Raw genomic sequence first — 21,237 nt, forward strand, 5'->3', positions numbered from 1 at the left:
GCTATTGGTTACATATATGTTGTTATTGGTTACAGATATGTCGTTATTGGTTATAGATCAGTTGCTATTGGTAACAGCACAATTGCTATTGGTTACAGCCTTGTTTCTATTGGTTACAGATCACTCCCGGAGCAGCCAGACGCAGAACCAGGTCAGCAGAGAATGTGGGCGTGTCCAGAAAAATGCGACCAATTGGATCTGAGACGGTCAAGTCGGGGCCAGGGTTACCATGGAGAACTGCTGCCAGGGCCAACAGATACAGGTGGGCATCAAGAAAATCAAAAGATTTAAATCGGTCAGTTGAGAATGATTACATGTGAGAAGCTGTAGTCCAAACAGGTGTAGCCCTTTCTTAACCCTGACCACTTAGATATGTTTATGCATTTGTAGTCATTTAGAAGGTAAAATTTAATTAAAAATTTCATTAAAGACTTTTCTTACTATATTAAAGTGTTTTTTAAAGTCTTCATTTCCAACCCATAGATACTGTTGAGCAGCAAACAGCATAAAACCTGAACAGACTGCGAGTAACTTGCAGGCTGTTCTGGTTTTATGCTGTTTGCACATAGCCATTTTCAAATGGTAGGGAAGTTTCTGTCTGAAAAATCTTCATCAAACGTCAAGAGTACCAAAACATCAGTCCTGATATATTCTGTGCGGCTAGTTTAAAACATTGTTGGTTGACTTGCAATTGTAATGCTTATGTTAAAAATATTAATATTATAAAAAGTATTTTGTTTCAAAGATGGTTGAGCCTTTTTTTGAGATAACTGGATATAGTGTTGTCCCAAGAGTCTCTTAAAGTGAAACATTCCATTTAAGTGATGTCTGTGCGGACTGCACAGGCTAATCTATATATTGGCCTACACATTACTCACATGCATTGAGCCCATTTTCCAAGAACAAAACTCATTCTTACACCATTATTAAACCAATGGTGATCACTGTGCTTAATGCATCTGCGGAAGTGAAATCCCACTTTAGCTTGTGAAGTGTGCACAGGCTAATCAGGGACAACACTTAGCATTTATGGTATTTTATGCAATCCCTAATAGGGGCTACCCTCCAGAGCACATTCCTGGACACACGAGCTTGATGGAGCGCAGTGAGACCATCTCCCCGGGCAACTCGTTCAACTACTCCTCAACCAATCAGACACGAGATCAGGACAATGAGGAGGAGGAGGAAACAGAAGACACAGAAGACTCCATGCAGGAAAAGTTTGACCGGATCAAACTGGACGACAGCGCACTGACCACTGCAGTGACTGGAATAACTGAGAAAGGAGCGAGGGTAAGTAAGACCTGATCAAACTGGGCGAAAGCGCACTGGCCCATGCAGTGAAAGGAGCGAGGGTAAGTAAGACCGGATCAAACTGGACATAAGCGCACTGCCCACTGCAGAGAAAGAAGCGAGGGTAAGTAAGACTGGATCAAACTGGATGACAGTTTGATGCAAAATGGATGAAAACGCCAATGTAACATTACTGTCGCACCCATATTTATTTTTTTAAGAAAATTTGAATTATTTTCTAAGTTTTTAGTTTATAATTATTTAAATATTAAATATTGGGCATTTGATGAGTATTACATGTTTTAGCGACTGAAGTGATTGGAATCATGAATAGCTAACTGGAGTTTATTGTTGTTGGACATTTTGAATGGTTCTTATGTTAACACTCATTTCTATCTCGATATTTATTGCTTAGAGATTTGGGGACAAAGGTAACAGGTAAGTGATTTTAATGCTCCCCCAACATTTTTTTTTGGGGGGGGGGAGCATATAGTCGCCGCTTCGTCTGCCCGTGCGTGTGTCTGTGTGTCCATCCGTCCATGCACAATTTTTGTCTGGGCTATTTCTCAACAATTAATGACCGGAATTCAATTAAACTTTATGGAAAGCTTCACTACCAAGAGGAGATGTGCATATTATCAGCGGGTTCTGGTCGGATGATTTTTCACAGAGTTATGGCCCTCTGAAATTTTCCATTAACTGTACATATAGTGCAATTCTTGTCCCCCCAACTACTTGACGTTTCCTTTTATCTGAATATATATTGCAATATTGTGACAAAAAAAAACTTTGGGGAGCATCACCCGTCTCCGACGGTTTCTTGTTCATTATGTAAAAGTATCTGACTTAAACCACATTCCGCAGTTTCAAATGTATTCATAGACATATAAGTTGTTACAATGAAGCCTTGTGTAAAACAAAGCCTATTTATTTAAGGTATGCCTGTATACAGGTTGAGATGAAAGCCTGTGTATTTACAGGTTGAGATGAAAGCCTGTGTATTTACAGGTTGAGATGAAAGCCTGTGTATTTACAGGTTGAGATGAAAGCCTGTGTATTTACAGGTTGAGATGAAAGCCTGTGTATACAGGTTGAGATGAAAGCCTGTGTATTTACAGGTTGAGATGGTGCAGCTACGAAGACAGATTCAAGAGGAAAGGCTGGCCAGACATAAAGCTGAACAAAATGTTATAGAGGTATAGTAGGATTGTTGTCTAGAGTGAAAGAGGTATGATTGGTGTCAAGATGAAAGAGGTATTGTTGTTATCTAGAGTGAAAGAGGTAAAATTGTTGTCTAGAGTGAGAGGTATGATTGTTGTCTAGAATGAAGGAGGTATGATTGTTGTCTAGAGTGAAAAGGTATGATTGTTGTCTAGAGTGAAAGAGGTATGATTGGTGTCAAGATGAAAGAGGTATTGTTGTTATCTAGAGTGAAAGAGGTAAAATTGTTGTCTAGAGTGAGAGGTATGATTGTTGTCTAGAATGAAGGAGGTATGATTGTTGTCTAGAGTGAAAAGGTATGATTGTTGTCTACAGTGAAAGAGGTATGATTGGTGTCAAGATGAAAGAGGTATTGTTGTTGTCTAGAGTGAAAGAGGTAAAATTGTTGTCTAGAGTGAGAGGTATGATTGTTGTCTAGAATGAAGGAGGTATGATTGTTGTATAGAGTGAAAAAGGTATGATTGTTGTCTAGAGTGAAAAAGGTATGATTGTTGTCTAGAGTGAAAGAGGTATTGTTGGTGTATAGAGTGAAAGAGGTAATATTGTTGTCTAGAGTGACAGAGGTATGATTGTTGTCTAGAGTGAAAGAGGTATGATTGTTGTTTATAATAGGCTAATGGTTATGATACCAATGGTTTGTAATGACACTAATGATTACAATGATGATGTGATGGTGTTGATCTTCAGATGCTGATGATTTTAATGAAATGTTACAGATGACTATAATTATGACTGTTGAGATAATATAAAACTGTTTTGGTGCTAGAGGTGATGATGATGATCATTATGTTGTTGATGATGATTATTGTGATGGTGATGACAACAATGATGATGATGGTGATGATGATGATAACAATGATGATAGTGGTAGTGATGTTGGTGGTGATGATTTGGAGCAGGAATATAAAGATGATCTGTTATTGACAGCTGACATTGGACAACAAGAAGCTTAGAGAGGAGACCAGTAGACTGAAACGTAACAAGGGCAGCATCCTTGACGATGACAGTGTGCTGGAGAGCATAGAGGCAAGCTTCAAACAGTTCCATGAGTTCCTGGATCTACTCAGAGATGCTGGGTATGTTAATTGGGGCACAAAAGTTTTCAAAGATGTGGCAGACACAATGGTAAAAAAAAAAACAATGTGTGCATTATTGGGATTGTCCGTACTTTCTTTATCTGCATAAAGCCCCATTTTCCATCAGCACGACTCATATGAATTAACGTGTTGCTATTACCAACAACTCCTCTGTGCATGTTCCAGTCTGGGTAAAAGCAGATGATATTAAACGCTAATGCGTTAAGCCCTGTTTTCCCAGAGCGAGGCTCATATGAATGGCTATTACTTACATTCCTTTGTGCATGTTTCAGCCTGGGTAAGCTGATAACCATGGCAGGCCTGGACTCTGAGGACTCGCCCTTCAACAACACCACTCGAGACCACATGCCACGCTTCCAGAAATCATTCTCAAAGGGAGTCTACTCTGGGGACATCAGCTCCAACGGCCATGTTAACGGCTCCTTTACAAACGGTGACAGGACGACGACTGGGAATGTCCGACCGAAACCGTACCTGAAATCTCATGCAGATGATCCAACAATGAAGACAGGATATATTGATGATTCCCTGAACGAACACGACGAGGCTCAGAGAAAACGGGACGAGCTTTACGAGCGTATTCTTCAAGAGACGAGTAACGCTTTCAAGAACATCGGGGAGCAGGATCTGACGATAAACATCACAGGGGAGACAACTCAAACGATGGATGAGACGTACACGGCCGATGATACGCAGGACCAAGTGGAAAAGTTTGTGCCCAGTAAAGGAACTCCGCCTGAGAAGGGGGGGAAGTCCAGGATTCCAAGGTACGGGGCCGTGCATAGAAAGGGAGGCGACTATGGCGAGGGAGAGAGGGAGGTGAGGTCAGAACGACTGGAGAAGCTGAAGGGACCAGGAGGGGAGATAATCATGACATTGTCCCCATTTGACGGCCCAGTCGAAGGCCAGACCCCAGATGTGTCGCCGGGACGTCACAATGACGACGACGATGAAATTGAGGATGATGTAAATGAGGCTTATGACAGCAGAGCTGTCTCCCCTGATAAGCCGGGGCGTCAGAGTGAGTACAGTTATGGGATGGATAGTTTTGAGCAGTCATATTTGAGTGAGAGGGGGGAGCTAGTACACTTAGGGGACGATTTAGACGATTACCCAGAATCTCCCTCTCCCATACAGCAGGAGAGTGATAACGATGACTTTTGATTGTGTGCAAGGAACTTAAATGTCTGTACTAAAATGTTTTAATTGATCAATAAGTCTGGATTCTAGGAATTAGTTTTGTGTCATAATTTTAACTCAATTACTTGTGATAGAAATCAGTTGAGTTTATTTATTAAACAAATGATTTTTTTTCTGAAAATGAGGACTTCATTGATTGTACTAAGAAACTAGTATTTTTTATTGTTTTATCCCAGAGGGCAGTTTTTATGTCTTGGCGATTTTTATTTGGTAATTTTAATGGCCTTTAATATTATCAATTATGTCACCTTTTAAATCATCAATTATTTTGCCTTTAAAATCATCAATTATGTTGCCTTTAAAATCATCAAGTATGTTGCCTTAACAATTACCAGTTGTATTGCCTTCAAATAAATAATTATGAAACAAGTATTAATTGAAACTTCACAACCGTGCTTTGTGAACTGGTGAAATCTTGATCTGTTTTTTTTCTCAGTTTTACATGCTTTAACATTTGATCTATGCTTATTTAGAGCTTTAAGCTTTTCTTAGCTTATTTTTAGCTCATCTATTTTTTGAAAAAAAAAAAGAGCTATTGTCATCACCTTGGCGTCGGCGTTTGGCGTCTGGTTAAGTTTTGCGTTTAGGTCCACTTTTCTCAGAAAGTATCAATGCTATTGCATTCAAACTTGGTACATTTACTTACTATCATGAGGGGACTGGGCAGGCAAAGTTAGATAACTCTGGCGTGCATTTTGACTGAATTATGTGCCCTTTTTATACTTAGAAAATTGAAAATTTTGGTTAAGTTTTGCGTTTAGGTCCACTTTTTTCAGAAAGTATCAATGCTATTGCATTCAAACTTGGTACACTTACTAACTATCATGAGGGGACTGGGCAGGCAAAGTTAGATAACTCTGGCGTGCATTTTGACAGAATTATGTGCCCTTTTTATACTTAGAAAATTGAAAATTTGGTTAAGTTTTGTGTTTAGGTCCACTTTATTCCTACAGTATCAAAGCTATTGCTTTCATACTTGCAACACTTATTAAATATCATAAGGGGACTGTGAAGGCAAAGTTATGTAACTCTGACTGGCATTTGGACGGAATTATGGGCCCTTTATACTTAGAAAATTGAAAATTTGGTTAAGTTTTGTGTTTTGGTCCACTTTACCCCTAAAGTATCATAGATATTGCTTCCATACTTGGAACACTCGCAAACTATCATAAGGGTACAGTAAAAGGACAAGTTGCATAACTCTGGATGTCATTTTTACGGAATTATGGCCCTTTTTTGACTTAGTAACTTTGAATATATGGTTAAATTTTGTGTTTCAATCCACTTTACTTCTTAAGTATCAAGGCTATTGCTTTCAAATTTTAAATACTTTCATGCTATCATGAGGTTACTGTACCTGGCAAGTTGAATTTTACCTTGACCTTTGAATGACCTTGATTCTCAAGGTCAAATTATTAAATTTTGCTAAAATTGCCATAACTTCTTTATTTATGATTAGATTTGATTGATACTTTGACAAAACTACTCTTACCTGACATACCACAATAGACTCCACCCAAACCATCCCCCGTGCTCACCACTCCCCCCCCCCCCCCCGAATCCCCCCCCCTATTTTTTTTTTTTTTTTTTTTTTTAAGATCATCTCACAAATGACCACCAGACCCTCACACTATACGCCCCAACCCCCCCCCCCCCCCCCCCCCCCCCGAATTTTTTTTGGAAACGGTTAAAAACACAACTATTTATTTTTATTATTTTATGTTTGAAATACCGTCCAACCATCGCACCCAAGAATGCCCCACTCCCCCCCCCCCCCCCCCCCCGATTTTTTTTTTTTCGCATTTTTGGAAAATAATTTAATAAATGTCCACCCCCCCAAACTATACACCCCTTTTCACTCTACCCCTCCCTCCTTTGTGATTGAAAATGAATGAGAGTCCCTTCACCTTTAACAAGTAAATAGATGAGCGGTCTGCACCCACAAGGCGGTGCTCTTGTTAAATGTTAACACAATTAACAGGAAATTTAACAACATATGTCCCTCTTTTAATTGGTAGCTATTGTACTAACTTACTGTGATAATTACATATGTTGTATCTAATCCTTGTTAATGTGTATTTTATGTGTCATGTAGATGCTTCTTGTGTTAGTATTTAATTTTCACATGTATTTCTATTATTCTTTAACACAAAGTTTCAAAACTGTAATAATGTTATTAGTTCAAGAAGTTCTATAAAATACAATGTAGTGTGTTGTTTTCATAAATTTGAAACAATTTTGTTAATGTTTTTTTTCATCGGCCGTGACGTAGCAGCTTAAACTGTCCATAGAAGTTATTTGTGTAAACGTTCTGACACTCTCCACGCAGAGTTGTCGATCCTTGCTCTCACATACAGTCTCTGCAATCACAAGGAAATTCAACCAGATTTGGTAGGATTTTTTTAAGCATTATATTATAAAAAATAGCATCATTTTCTTATATGTTTTGAAATAATGCACAAGTTAAGGTAAATAACAAAAAATTAAATTATCTAAAGTAAAAAAAGGATAATTAACAAAGATAAAATTATTGTACCGCGTGGTTAGGCTATCATGACATGTGGTTGGTTATGATTGAAGGCAGGGATTTGATCCATCTATGCTGGTTCTTGTCAAGTCTCTGCGTGGGGGTTGACGTTCTGATAGCATCAAGTTAATAGATTTTATTTGCCAACATTCATAGAAAGTGTTTTAGTCATATTCGGTTTGTGTATATTTATTAGCCTCTTTGTTCGTGTGTACAGATTTTACTTTATACAACTAGTTACCAAAACAAATAAAGTAGAAAGCAGATCTACATCTTATGTTCTATTTATCATACCCTTCTTGCAAAATAAGTGGAGTGTACTGGATTCACTATGGACGTTTATCTGTATGTCTATAGGCACAAACGTGTCTAACCAAGAATTCCTTTTCACTTTTCAAACTTCGGCCTTCAAACTTGCATGCATGGTTCCATATGATATGATTCCATGCGCTGTATTATCCTATTAATCATTTATCAATGTATGGCTTTTTGTACTATGCTTTTTATCCCTCACCAAAGGCGGAGTGATATAGAATTGACATTGTCCGTCCGTCTGTCACACAACTTTTTAAAGCTATATAGCAGACACTTTATAAGATTTCAACATGGAACTTCATTGGTGTATAGATATGAGTGAGGTAGAGTGCCATGTACAAGAACCTTAACCCTACACTTTCTTAAATAATAGTTATTGCCCTTTGTTTTTTATGCCCCCCACTATAGTAGTGGGGGACATATTGTTTTTGCCCTGTCTGTGGTTGGTTGGTTGGTTGGTCTGTTGGTTGGTTGGTCTGTTTGCGCCAACTTTAACATTTTGCAAGAACTTTTGCTATATTGAATATAGCAACTTGATATTTGGCATGCATGTGTATCTCATGGAGTTGCACATTTTGAGTGGTGAAAGGTCAAGGTCAGAGGTCAAATATATGTGGCCAAAATCGCTCATTTTATGAATACTTTTGCAATATTGAAGATAGCAACTTGATATTTGGCATGCATGTGTATCTCATGGAGCTGCACATTTTGAGTGGTGAAAGGTCAAGGTCATTCTTCAAGGTCAGAGGTCAAATATATGTGGCCCAAATCGCTTATTTTATGAATACTTTTGCGATATTGAAGATAGCAACTTGATATTTGGCATGCATGTGTAACTTATGGAGCTGCACATTTTGAGTGGTGAAAGGTCAAGGTCATCCTTCAAGGTCAGAGGTCAAATATATTTGGCCCAAATCGCTTATTTTATGAATACTTTTGCAATATTGAAGATAGCAACTTGATATTTGGCATGAATATGTATCTCATGGAGCTGCACATTTTGAGTGGTGAAAGGTCAAGGTCATCCTTCTAGGTCAAATATATGGGTCAAAATTGCTAATGTAATGTAACTTCTGCAATATTGAAGCTAGCAATTTTATATTTGACATGCATGTGTATCTCATGGAGCTGCACATTTTGAGTGGTGAAGGGTCAAGGTCATCCCACAAGGTCAAACGTCATATAGGGGGACATTGTGTTTCACAAACGCATCTTGTTATATTTATTGTAACTTATTAGAGCTTTATCTCAGATACACTTCTCGATTTCAACATGAAATTTCATGGCTGTATTCATATTAATTAGGAGTGCCATGCTTAAGAACCATAACCCTACACTGATTTGTATGATTATACGGTATATCAAGGGATTTGCACCCATCTGTAAAATAAAATTTATTTGACAGGAATATCAATTCAGCGAATTCGTTGTTTAACAATAATTTTACATATTGTAATATATTGCGGTGAAATAATCAACATGTCTATCCTCATTTTGTACTAATATATTCATTGAAGATGAAATTTAAAACTTAAAATTGGGCAGTATTTTCTTCACCTTTTCAATAGCACACTTCATGACAAGGAGAGAATCCATGCTTTTTAGGTGGGCACACTTCATGACAAGGAGAGAATCCATGCTGATTAGGTGGGCAAGACAAGGAGAGAATCCATGCTGATTAGGTGGGCAAGAAAACATGCGAGCACACTTCATGACAAGGAGAGAATCCATGCTGATTAGGTGGGCAAGAAAACATGCGAGCACACTTCATGACAAGGAGAGAATCCATGCTGATTAGGTGGGCAAGAAAACATGTGAGCACACTTCATGACAAGGAGAGAATCCATGCTGATTAGGTGGGCAAGAAAACATGCGAGCACACTTCATGACAAGGAGAGAATCCATGCTGATTAGGTGGGCAAGAAAACATGAGAGCACACTTCATGACAAGGAGAGAATCCATGTTGATTAGGTGGGCAAGAAAACATGCGAGCACACTTCATGACAAGGAAAGAATCCATGTTGATTAGGTGGGCACACTTCATGACAAGGAGAGAATCCATGCTGATTAGGTGGGCAAGAAAACATGCGAGCACACTTCAAGACAAGGAGAGAATCCATGCTGATTAGGTGGGCACACTTCATGACAAGGAGAAAATCCATGTTGATTAGGTGGGCAAGAAAACATGCGAGCACACTTCAAGACAAGGAGAGAATCCATGTTGATTAGGTGGGCACACTTCATGACAAGGAGAGAATCCATGCTGATTAGGTGGGCAAGACAAGGAGAGAATCCATGCTGATTAGGTGGGCAAGAAAACATGTGAGCACACTTCATGACAAGGAAAGAATCCATGCTGATTAGGTGGGCAAGAAAACATGAGAGCACACTTCATGACAAGGAAAGAATCCATGTTGATTAGGTGGGCACACTTCATGACAAGGAGAGAATCCATGCTGATTAGGTGGGCAAGACAAGGAAAGAATCCATGCTGATTAGGTGGGCAAGAAAACATGAGAGCACACTTCATGACAAGGAAAGAATCCGTGCTGATTAGGTGGGCAAGAAAACATTAGAGCACACTTCATGACAAGGAAAGAATCCATGCTGATTAGGTGGGCAAGAAAACATGCGAGCACACTTCATGACAAGGAGAGAATCCATGCTGATTAGGTGGGCAAGAAAACATGCGAGCACACTTCATGACAAGGAGAGAATCCGTGCTGATTAGGTGGGCAAGAAAACATGTGAGCACACTTCATGACAAGGAAAGAATCCATGTTGATTAGGTGGGCAAGAAAACATGAGAGCACACTTCATGACAAGGAGAGAATCCATGCTGATTAGGTGGGCAAGAAAACATGAGAGCACACTTCATGACAAGGAAAGAATCCATGCTGATTAGGTGGGCATTCTGCAGTAGTTACAGAGAGAAGTATGAATGCAAACTTAAACCTGAATTTAACAAACACACAAACCTTAACCTGATTTTTTTAAGAATAAGGGAACATAATTATTCAGACTGGTAAACAAATATTGATCTTTATTTCATTTCAATATCTTTCAATATTTTCCATTTTACCAATATTATTGAATATTGAAACAATGGGTGCAAACTGGAGGTGCTTAGTGTTGTTTTAGATTTCTTCTGACAAAACGATGTTAAATGAAGTTTCATGATCCTCGACGTAAGAATTCTTAAGTTATCCGGAAACCATTTTACTATTTCGAGTCACTGTAACCTTGACCTTTGACCTAGTGACCTGAAAATCAATACGGGTCATCTGCCAGTCATTATCAATGTACCTATAAAGTTTCATGATCCTAGGCGTAAGCATTCTTGAGTTATTATCCGGAAACCATTTTACTATTTCGAGTCACTGTGACCTTGACATTTGACCTAGTGACCTAAAAATCAATAGAGGTCATCTGCAAGTCATGATCAATGTACCTATGATGTTTCATGATCCTAGGTCTAAGCATTCTTGAGTTATCATCCGGAAACCATTTTACTGTTTCGAGTCACTGTGACCTTGACCTTTGACCTAGTGACCTGAAAATCAATAGGGGTCATCTGCCAGTCATGATCAATGTACCTATGAAGCTTCATGATCCTAGGCGTAAGCATTCTTCAGTTGTCATCCGGAAACCATTTTACTATTTCGAGTCACTGTGACCTTGACCTTTGACATAGTGACCTGAAAATCAATAGGGATCATCTGCCAGTCATGATCAATGTACCTATGAAATTTCATGATCCTAGGCGTAAGCATTCTTCAGTTGTCATCCGGAAAACCATTTTACTATTTCCAGATACTGTGACCTTGACCTTTGACCTAGTGACCTGAAAATCAATAGGGGTCATTTGCCAGTCATGATCAATGTACCTATGAAGTTTCATGATCCTAGGCGTAAGCATTCTTGAGTTATCATCCGCAAACTATTTTACTATTGAGTCACTGTGACCTTGACCTTTGACCTAGTGACCTGAAAATCAATAGGGATCATCTGCCAGTCATGATCAATGTACCTATGAAGTTTCATGATCCTAGGCGTAAGCATTCTTCAGTTGTCATCCGGAAAACCATTTTACTATTTCCAGATACTGTGACCTTGACCTTTGACCTAGTGACCTGAAAATCAATAGGGGTCATTTGCCAGTCATGATCAATGTACCTATGAAGTTTCATGATCCTAGGCGTAAGCATTCTTGAGTTATCATCCGCAAACTATTTTACTATTGAGTCACTGTGACCTTGATCTTTGACCTAGTGACCTGAAAACCAATAGAGGCCATCTGCCAGTCATGATCAATGTACCTATAAAGTTTCATGATCCTAGGCCTAAGCGTTCTTGAGTTATCATCCGGAAACCATCTGGTGGACGGACCAGCGGACGGATGGACAGACTGACCAACATGTGCAAAGCAATATACCCCCTCTTCTTCGAAGGCGGGCATAATGAAGGACAGTTCTACTGTAGAGTACACAACTATTAATGATGAACAAACACACAGGAATAATTTAAAGAGTTATATCCCTTAATTAATCCAATGCAGTTAAAGTTGTCAGCAGTGGTATAAACAGGTTATAAATGATCAAGTATGTGTCGATGAACAATATTCAAACAGCTCCAATAAATTTAAAGCACTAAAATACCTTGTTCTATACTTGAACTTTTAGTCTGTGACTGTGGAGCCTGCAGATGTGTTGACTGACAATCACTCGTGTCAACACTGCCAGTAGGGGCACCTACAATAATCAGTGAAAACATTTTTACTGTTAAAATACTGTTTATGAAGTCAATCTTTATAATAATTAAATACATGTACTATTATATGGTACATAATACAGCAAACTCACAAGTTTGCTGTTCCTGGAAATTAATCACAACCAAATGTTTCATGTTTGCTTATGAGCATAAAGTTGAAAAGAGTTTGTTGTCTATTTATTCTTTTAATCCAGGGGGCTTTTGACGTATACAGTATTATTATCATTGTTGTCTGCAATAGTACTATGACCTTACAAATTATGAAAGCACTTTAATACCTTTTTCTGTATTTTGACTGTCAGTCTGTGACGGTGGCACCTGCAGGGGCATTACAGACTGTAAAGCAACAGCGTCTAATCTGCCAGTAGAAATGCCTACAAATGATTATACCGAATACCGGTACATAACTGTCGACTTGAACGTTATAACTGAACAGATTCAGACAAATTCAAATCAGGCTCGGTAATTCAGCTGTACAGTTACTAAGAAATACTTCTAGGTTCAAATTGTTTGTACATCATGTGTATAAATTTAGCATTTCATTGACATAACACATTAAACATAAACTTTAAACCGCTGTACAAAACACGCGTTTTATTTTAGACATAACAAATAGGAAAATGCTAATTGCTGTAATAATTAAAGGTTAGTAGTACCAATTTGTAGCAATTACACTACAAGGTCAACCGCATAAGGGTGTGAAAATCATGAGCTACTGCTTAGAACTACCGTTGATTATTTTCCTTCTTTAGAAAAGAAAAACTAGCTGTGTTAACATTTTTTATAATTTGTTGAACCACATACCATAATCATGGATTAATCCTAGTTTCAACAATGTTATTTTTACACTCAGCACCAAAAGTGTTTATAATAGTTGTTAAGCAGTAACAATTTAATTTTTAAAATAAAGTTTACAATAAAGCGCAATTCTAGTTAGAGACCACATATCCTTTCAGATAAAAAAGCAATAGTGACCATGCAAAGTGTTAATATAATAGCTTTTTTTGTCAAATTCTAGTAACCACATTGAAATTCACACAACAGATAATGTTGATTTTAAGAAGAACAAAAAGGAGACACAACACTATGTACATGATTAAGCAGAATTAAAAGATGAGTGTAAAGTAAAGCACTGCAGTGAAATATTTAACACAGGAAAGAGACTACAAAAAACAAATAAGACTTTTAATAAACTATATTGAGCAATTCAAATTTAAAACCAAAGAAAAAATTAGTGATTTATGTTCCTCGTTATCTTTTGATGCCAATTTAAATTTTAAACCAATATAAGTCAATGAGAATGAGAATGTAAAGAGATGTTACAAGAAGCAACAAATGTATATGGGGAGGATAAGATACTAGCTAATGGATAAAAGCTACAGTCAACCATATATGTACCACACAGTCACCCATATACTAAAAGGGCCAAAAAAAAACTCAGTATTTTTCCTTCCCCAAAGCCAGAAAATTGTGTCTTTTTTCCCCGAAAAAAAGGCTGAGGCCCTTTCCCCAAAGTTGGTGTTTTGGCCCTGACTAACCACAAATACTTACTTTAGATCATGTTGCTACTTTTAAACAAAACATAATTAAGTCAATAAATTACAAAACAATATAAGGCTAAAATTAATCAACTACAATGCACGTTTAAAGAATCACATCTGTGCTTTTATTACTTAACACATAAAAATTTTTAAGTACATGTATATTGCCTTATCTGAAACATGGCACTTACTAGCTAAAGAAACTTCAGCGTACAGTTTATATAGTATTGACAGACAATGTCGCGCCAGTCAAAAATCATAAAAAGCGACATTTAAACTTATGGTAGCCAGAACTAGGCACTTACAATATATATTTATATCCATATAAATATCCAAATTATTATTAAGACTCTCTACAGCATATTATAACCTTACGATAAATATTATTTTTTTAATGTTTATTTAATTCTGATATTGGTAGGCAAAAAGGTCAGAAACACACACAAGATGTTCAGATATCACATTTTCTACTTCTTGACTTAAAAGATATGCGTACTGGGCACATAATTGATTTCTCATGCACATATTTTCAGTCACAGCTATAAGTGTTATTTAAAATATCATTTCAGCAACAGCAAGTCAAACACACATATGTTAAAAACCATACCTCTCTCAGTTTCCAATGCGTGTTATGCTCAACAGCTGTTCATCTGTCATGTCCTGGTTTTCTATAAACAACATTAAACAATGCTGTCATGCAATGTAATATAACATTAATTAAGTGCATTAATTATCAATTTTAGCTTCAAACTGACTATGCACAAAGATTTTAAATGGAAACTCACTGACTGGATAAAACTAAGTGACGGTATTCCTGGTATATTACAAAATGGTCCTTCAAGGTTAAAACCAGCACTTCCCTTTGCGCACAAACAAACAACAAAAATGATTAAAGGGGCCTTTTCACGTTTGGGTAAATTGACAAATAGAAAAAAGTTGTTTCAGATTCGCAAATTTTCGTTTTAGTTATGATATTTGCAAGGAAACAGTAATACTGAACATTTACAATGCTCTAAAATAGCCATTATATTAATCTTTTGACGATTTAAAAACCCAAAAATTATAAAGCGTTGCAACGCGAAACAATTACAGGGGCCTTTTCACTTTTGGGTAAATTGACAAAATTGAAAAAAGTTGTGTTAGATTCGCAAATTTTCGTTTTAGTTATGATATTTGTGAGGAAACAGTAATACTGAACATTTACCATGCTCTAAAATAACAATTATATGCATATTTTGACAATTTTAAAACCCGAAAATAATAAAGCGTTGCAACGCGAAACGAATGAATAATTTGGAAAGTTCTGTTGTTGTCATTATATTTTATGAAACTACAAGGATTGCTTATATATAGTATAAAATACATCTAGCATTGTATCCGGAAGGATGGCCGAGAGGTCTAATTGGTAGACTTTTTACTCCTTGACTCCAGGGGTCAGTGGTTGAGTCCTGCTAAGGGTTACCTTTTTTTTCTTTTTTTAAATTTTATTCTTGATTTTTTACTGGAGCTTGTTATATCCAATGTTCACATTTATCAATATAAAGCATTTTATGACAAACTTCAAAATATGCCAAAATCTGTTAAGGCCCCTTTAATAATTTGGAGAGTTCTGTTGGTTTCGTTATATTTTGCGAAACTATGAGGATTGGTTATATGAAGTATAAAATACACCTGCAATTTGTATCCGGAAGGATGGCTGACTCGCCCTTGCAAAAAGTTAACCCACTTTCATACCAAAACACACTTAAACCAACATAAAACTGTGTTTTTTCTAAGTTTTTCTGAGCGGAAGTTGGTTTTTGCTAATAAAAGCGAGTTTTATGTGAGCTAAACTGTGCTTAACTGAGTTTAAAGTTGGTTTTTTAAAGTAGATGTGTGTTAAAGCGAGTTTTTTTGCTGTAAGAAGTTGGTTTTTTATGTGTCAAAAGTGAGTCTTTTTATTTATGAGTTGGTTTATGTGTGTTTAAGTGTGTCTTTTTGTTTCATAAGCGAGTCTTTTACAACAGAAGTGGGTCTTTTTATAAACAGAAGTGGGTTAAAGCGAGTTTAAGTTGGTCTTTTTATAAATAATTTGAAAGCCGCAACAAGGCTAAAAGACTCACTTTAACACACTTATCAATAAGTTGGTCTTTTGTTTATTAACATAACTCAACAATAAAACAATAATTCTTCAACTAGGTGTTTGTTTCATGTTTATAGCCATATATTATCAAGGTGAATTGTAAAGGGGCTTTTTTACAGCTTGTTTGCCATTGCACCTTTTGTACATTTATTGGCTCCCCATAATTTTAAGGAAACATTGGATAAAAATTGCTCTTTCAGAACATCACAGGTTCACAGATACTTTAAAATTTTTAAATGTTCAAACTTAGTTTTATACCTGAATATGAAATTGTTTGTCTTTCACTTTGAATCAATACATAAGTATTAAATATATTATAAGAACAATCACACATCTATAAAAATGTGAATACTTCCATTTAATTCATGTTCTTTGGAGAATTCAATAGACTTACAGTGTGTTTTTTTATTCATTTTTTGAGGGGGAGAGTGACACTGTTTCTATAATAAATAAAACTAGTTTCAGTGTGAAAGTGTTGATTAATATATGGAAACTTATGTGGGCTTGCCAGCATCAATTATATCTCCTCAACATAAAAACAATAACTATTTTAACTTTCTTATACTGATATTTAACCCCAATACAATTAATGCCTACCACATTGACCTTTTACATACAATTTAAAAGGCAATAAAAATAAATAATATTTATACTATTAATATTATTTGCTAACACCATTCAGCATGTTTTTTTTAAATATTCACAATTAAATATAATATGCTAAGGGTGCTGTGTATTATTCAATAAATACATATATGTTGGTGTTGAAATCAGTAGATATTTCTCAGATTTAGTAATTGGCTGACACACATAAGAGATTAGCCCCCCCCCCCCCCCCCCAATTAAATCATAAACATTAATTCTTATCACAGTATCAGTGCTCCATCTATAGGCCTAACAAAGGGGTGTTGATAGACTTTTGATTGGCTGAGCCACCATCTATTTGAAAACAAGCGACTTTGATTGGCTGGAGACAGGAAGTTATGTTTTGAAAACAAAGGGGGTTTTCATCAACTGACTTTGAGCTTTAAGGTATAATTGAGTAACATTAAGACTTATAATTCTAGTTTAAAATGTCTTGAATAACTTTCAGCATGAAGTATTGTGTGGTGAAACAATGTGTATGTACTACAATGTGTAAATCAACAATAAGTTTGTTGCAAAGGAGATTCAAAGTGGATGGTTAAAGTGATATGGTCTCATAATTCATCAACTGCCTGTTATCTTGGAATACTGAAGAACAGTTGTTTTAGGTTTGTATTTTCATTTTTACATCACTTTTTTTATTTAGTTTCATATTGAATTAATTATGATCATTATCATATTTATGTATTGTCACTGGGAAATGTAAATGGATAAGTATAAATGTAATGCAATTATAAGGAAAAACAACACCATTTGAATAATTATGGCTGTATTTTATGATTATTGTCATCTTAAATGTTATTTATACCTATTTCTGGTCATTAATGAACAGATTTCTTTCCCAAATATTCAATGAAAACTTTTATATTTTAAATTTGAAGGTTAAACTCCCAAGGTGAAATTTACATTGATTGGAAGATTCTTTGGATAGAATATTCCTGCCAAAAGACAGCAGAAGGGGGACTAACTGATGTATGGATTTTGACACCAGAGTTTACCCTGCACGAGCAGCCCAACTTGAGTAGATCAGGAGTGGGAAAACCGAGCCCTGTCCTTGACCAAGGAAAGTTGGATTTGTTGAGAGGTAAAACTATACAGGTTTTAGCATTTGAAAGGCGTCACACTTCCGACCAGTCCACACAGCCAAATGAGACCACATATCTTGATACATTTTCAAACAGTATTTTCTACCACACTTAATTTCTTTTAATTATTTATGACAAGCGTTAAGTCACATGTGATCACAGGATTTAAATTGCAAAAATAAACAAACAAAAACAACAAGCAAACAAACTTGTTTTGATTTAAATTAATAATATTTATAGTAACAAGATATACCATACCAGCAATATTTATCACTTACATTATAAAATATCTTTCAGGACCTGATCTCAAATGAGATCATGCACAGGACGCACCTCGCAAAGACCATGACAGTATAGTTTTCAGACCTGATCAGCTGGTGACTGCTCTATGAAGTGCTGTTCAACCTCCCCTAAGGGGGAGATTCGAGAGGGTCTCCTGATTGCTGAACACTACGCCATGGTTGGTATGATTCTTTTTTATAGGGAAAAAGGGGATTTAAATATATAGGTGTTCTACTGCCTCCATATTCATTTTGAAACAAACATAATGCAATTGATTCAAATTTGACTCCAGCACATAATCTGTCTTGCGTTAATTTAATACTACTGCTAAAATTTAAGAGTTACTAAAAATTGTGTTTGTGTATAAAAGTTTTGAGAATTTAACACATAGGCAGACAAAAATAACCTCAGTATAAAGTTAACGATCAAGCTCTAATTTTGAACGATATAAAAAATTCAAGCAACAGTAATTTGCCCCCTTGTTTCAAAAACCTCTTTTGAAATCCTTCTAATGTAGATGATGTTAAAATGGGATATCTGAACTGATGATATTGATGTAAAAGTTTATTTCACCAAAATCAAGTCATTCAGATCAGACTTGATTTGGGTGGAATAAACTTCTACATGTTTTTTTAATACTGTAATGTACAGTAAAATTCTGCATTGATTGTTCATATACATTTCAGTTGTCATCTCCAAAAAGTTTGCCCTGCCCATATCAACAGTGGAAGAGAACATGAGATGGGCCTTGAGGAGGCTTCGTGTCATGTACTGCGGGGAGAATATATAAACTGTTAAGTGCTGAGCAATATGTTCCTTTGTTCATAGGTGTAAATATGTGTAAAGGGCTATTCCAGGAAAAGATAGGATGAAGGATTCCTTAATGTTGTCATTTTATAAATCCGGTACCACCAACACAGTTAAAAACAATTATTATTAATTTTATCCTCTGTATCACCCCTCACTAACTGAAACTGTATATAATCATGGTTCATACCCTTCCTCCCATTTTTACCTGTGGTAGCCCAAAGAGGAGAATGTTATTTATTTTAATATATTATGTTAAATGTGCTCGCATATTGTGATAATGTATCTTGGGTAGATGTTTTCCTGGTTTTGTTAAAAATGCACTGTAAAAATGTTCACATTATTTGTTTTTTTTAATATAAACATTGTTTTTTGCAAATTGTGTGTGTCTTTTATTTATAATCACATGGGGCTTGTAATGATCTGTTGTGATTTTATCTCAAATAACCTTTTTACCATTAAGGTGTAAATATTTTTTTTTACAAAGGTTACAGGTCAAACAAGCAAAATTTTATGATCCCTTAAGCGAACAAAAGACTCACAAAAACCAACTTAAACACACTATTGTAGACAGAAGTGTGTTTAAGTTGTTTTTTTGTGAGTTTTGGTATGTTGGTTTTTTGTGAGTTTTGGTATGTTGGTTTTTTTGTGGGTTTTGGTATGTTGGTTTTTTGTGAGTTTTGGTATGTTAGCTTTTGTGAGTTTTTTCTGTGTTTAACTCAGTTTTAACCAAGTTGGTAAATAAACCCACTTTAAACACAGAAAAAACCAACTTACCAAAACTCGCAAAAAACCAACATACCGAAACTCACAAAAAACCAACTTACCAAAACTCACAAAAAAACAACTTACCAAAGCCCACATTTATGTAACAAGTGAGTTTTTTCTGTGTTTAACTCAGTTTTAACCAAGTTGGTAAAAATACCCACTTTAAACACAGAAAAAACCAACTTACCAAAACTCACAAAAACCAACATACCGAAACTCACAAAAAACCAACTTACCAAAACTCACAAAAAACCAACTTACCAAAGCCCACATTTATGTAACAAGTGAGTTTTTTCTGTGTTTAACTCAGTTTTAACCAAGTTGGTAAAAATACCCACTTTAAACACAGAAAAAACCAACTTACCAAAACTCACAAAAACCAACATACCAAAACCCACTAAAAACCAACTGCCAATACCGCTTGGTTTAACACGGATAAAACTCGTGTTTAACTCGAGTTTTACACACTTATTTGGGAAGGGAGTGGTCTAAAAGGGAGACTTTTTTATTCCGGGACTCCAGGGGTCAGTGGTTCCAGCCCTGCTGAGAGTTACCTTTTTTTTAATCTTTTTTTTATGGAACTGTCTTATTATACCAAAACTTGTGATATTACGTCAATCTGACTGTGCATGAATGCATGTAACCATTATATATATGCATAATCACAATATATACATACATAATGTAAATATATACAGATAAAGCATTAATATATAAAGATATAATTCTCTTATATATAGATAAAATGTTAAAATATACAGATACGAATGTATTATACACAGATAATCTTCCATTGTATAAAGGCATTACTTCTTTATATGAAGGTAAAATATCTTTATATGAACATAAATCATAATGTAATAATCATAACGAAAATTTTCTCATTATATATTGGCATAACTTGTTTATATAAAGGCAAAATACCTTTATATAAACATAAATCGTAATTATATAAACACATATCGTCTTTATATGCAGATAAAATTTGAAAAATACGTTTAAAATCTTAAATTAATTTATGTAAATATGTAATCTCAACACGTAAAGATAAATTTATAGTACAGAAAGATTTTGATGTTTTGTATGATCCTTAATAGTTGTTTTATTGAGATAATTACGTTATTACATGTACATAAATCCATGCTAAGTTAAGATGCTGATGAACATCGAAATAAATTACATTAATACAAAATTTCGTAAGCAATATATATAATCTTAATGAATTAAAGATAACATTAAATACACAAAGCTTTTATTACACACGGGAGAAAATTTGTGTTGCATCATTTCACAACATTAGGGATATGGATTTGATACTTGAGGGGCTTGCAGTGAAAGAAGGAGTGATACAGCGCTTCAGACAGGAGAAGATAGCACTGGACATCATATCATTTAATATGTCACTGTACGACTTTAATTGCTTGGGTGTAAATGACAAAACAACTATCATGAAATTGCGCGTGGAATGTGTTTGTTACCGGAGTGATCCGTGGTAACATAATACTAATTTATGTTCATATAAAGATCTTTTGCCTTCATATAAAGAAGTAATGCCTTTATATA

The 21,237-nt window shown here is 35.7% G+C and overlaps 1 protein-coding gene and 2 long non-coding RNA genes across 8 annotated transcripts in view; all 3 read left to right on the forward strand.

The window, feature by feature from the left end:
- LOC127869426 (centrosomal protein of 78 kDa-like) overlaps positions 1 to 6,344 on the forward strand; it is a 99,119-nt gene extending 92,775 nt beyond the window's left edge. For all 3 annotated transcript variants that reach the window (XM_052412004.1, XM_052412003.1, XM_052412005.1), the window contains exons 11-15: positions 120 to 262; positions 1,056 to 1,293; positions 2,412 to 2,489; positions 3,442 to 3,590; positions 3,884 to 6,344. In XM_052412004.1, coding sequence (XP_052267964.1) covers positions 120 to 262; positions 1,056 to 1,293; positions 2,412 to 2,489; positions 3,442 to 3,590; positions 3,884 to 4,775 — 1,500 coding nt within the window. In that variant the 3' untranslated portion in view covers positions 4,776 to 6,344. The remainder of the gene's footprint in view (positions 1 to 119; positions 263 to 1,055; positions 1,294 to 2,411; positions 2,490 to 3,441; positions 3,591 to 3,883) is intronic.
- Positions 6,345 to 9,291: 2,947 nt separating this feature from the next.
- LOC127870473 (uncharacterized) lies at positions 9,292 to 12,538 on the forward strand. 3 transcript variants are annotated; one of them, XR_008044840.1, is made up of 4 exons: positions 9,292 to 9,451; positions 9,510 to 9,625; positions 10,270 to 10,327; positions 10,502 to 10,535. It is a non-coding gene; the product is annotated as an uncharacterized LOC127870473 (long non-coding RNA). The 3 variants fall into 3 exon arrangements; XR_008044839.1 differs by having other exon boundaries at positions 10,444 to 10,517; XR_008044838.1 differs by lacking the exon at positions 10,502 to 10,535 and adding an exon at positions 12,337 to 12,538 and having other exon boundaries at positions 9,292 to 9,567.
- A 4,205-nt stretch (positions 12,539 to 16,743) lies between these two features.
- On the forward strand, positions 16,744 to 19,455 carry LOC127870474 (uncharacterized). 2 transcript variants are annotated; one of them, XR_008044841.1, is made up of 4 exons: positions 16,744 to 17,340; positions 17,614 to 17,816; positions 18,115 to 18,281; positions 18,786 to 19,455. It is a non-coding gene; the product is annotated as an uncharacterized LOC127870474 (long non-coding RNA). The 2 variants fall into 2 exon arrangements; XR_008044842.1 differs by having other exon boundaries at positions 16,746 to 17,340; positions 18,115 to 18,277; positions 18,786 to 19,454.
- Positions 19,456 to 21,237: the final 1,782 nt, after the last annotated feature.

Source organism: Dreissena polymorpha, chromosome 2 (assembly GCF_020536995.1).
Source record: "Dreissena polymorpha isolate Duluth1 chromosome 2, UMN_Dpol_1.0, whole genome shotgun sequence".
NCBI classification, from domain to species: Eukaryota; Metazoa; Mollusca; class Bivalvia; order Myida; family Dreissenidae; genus Dreissena; species Dreissena polymorpha.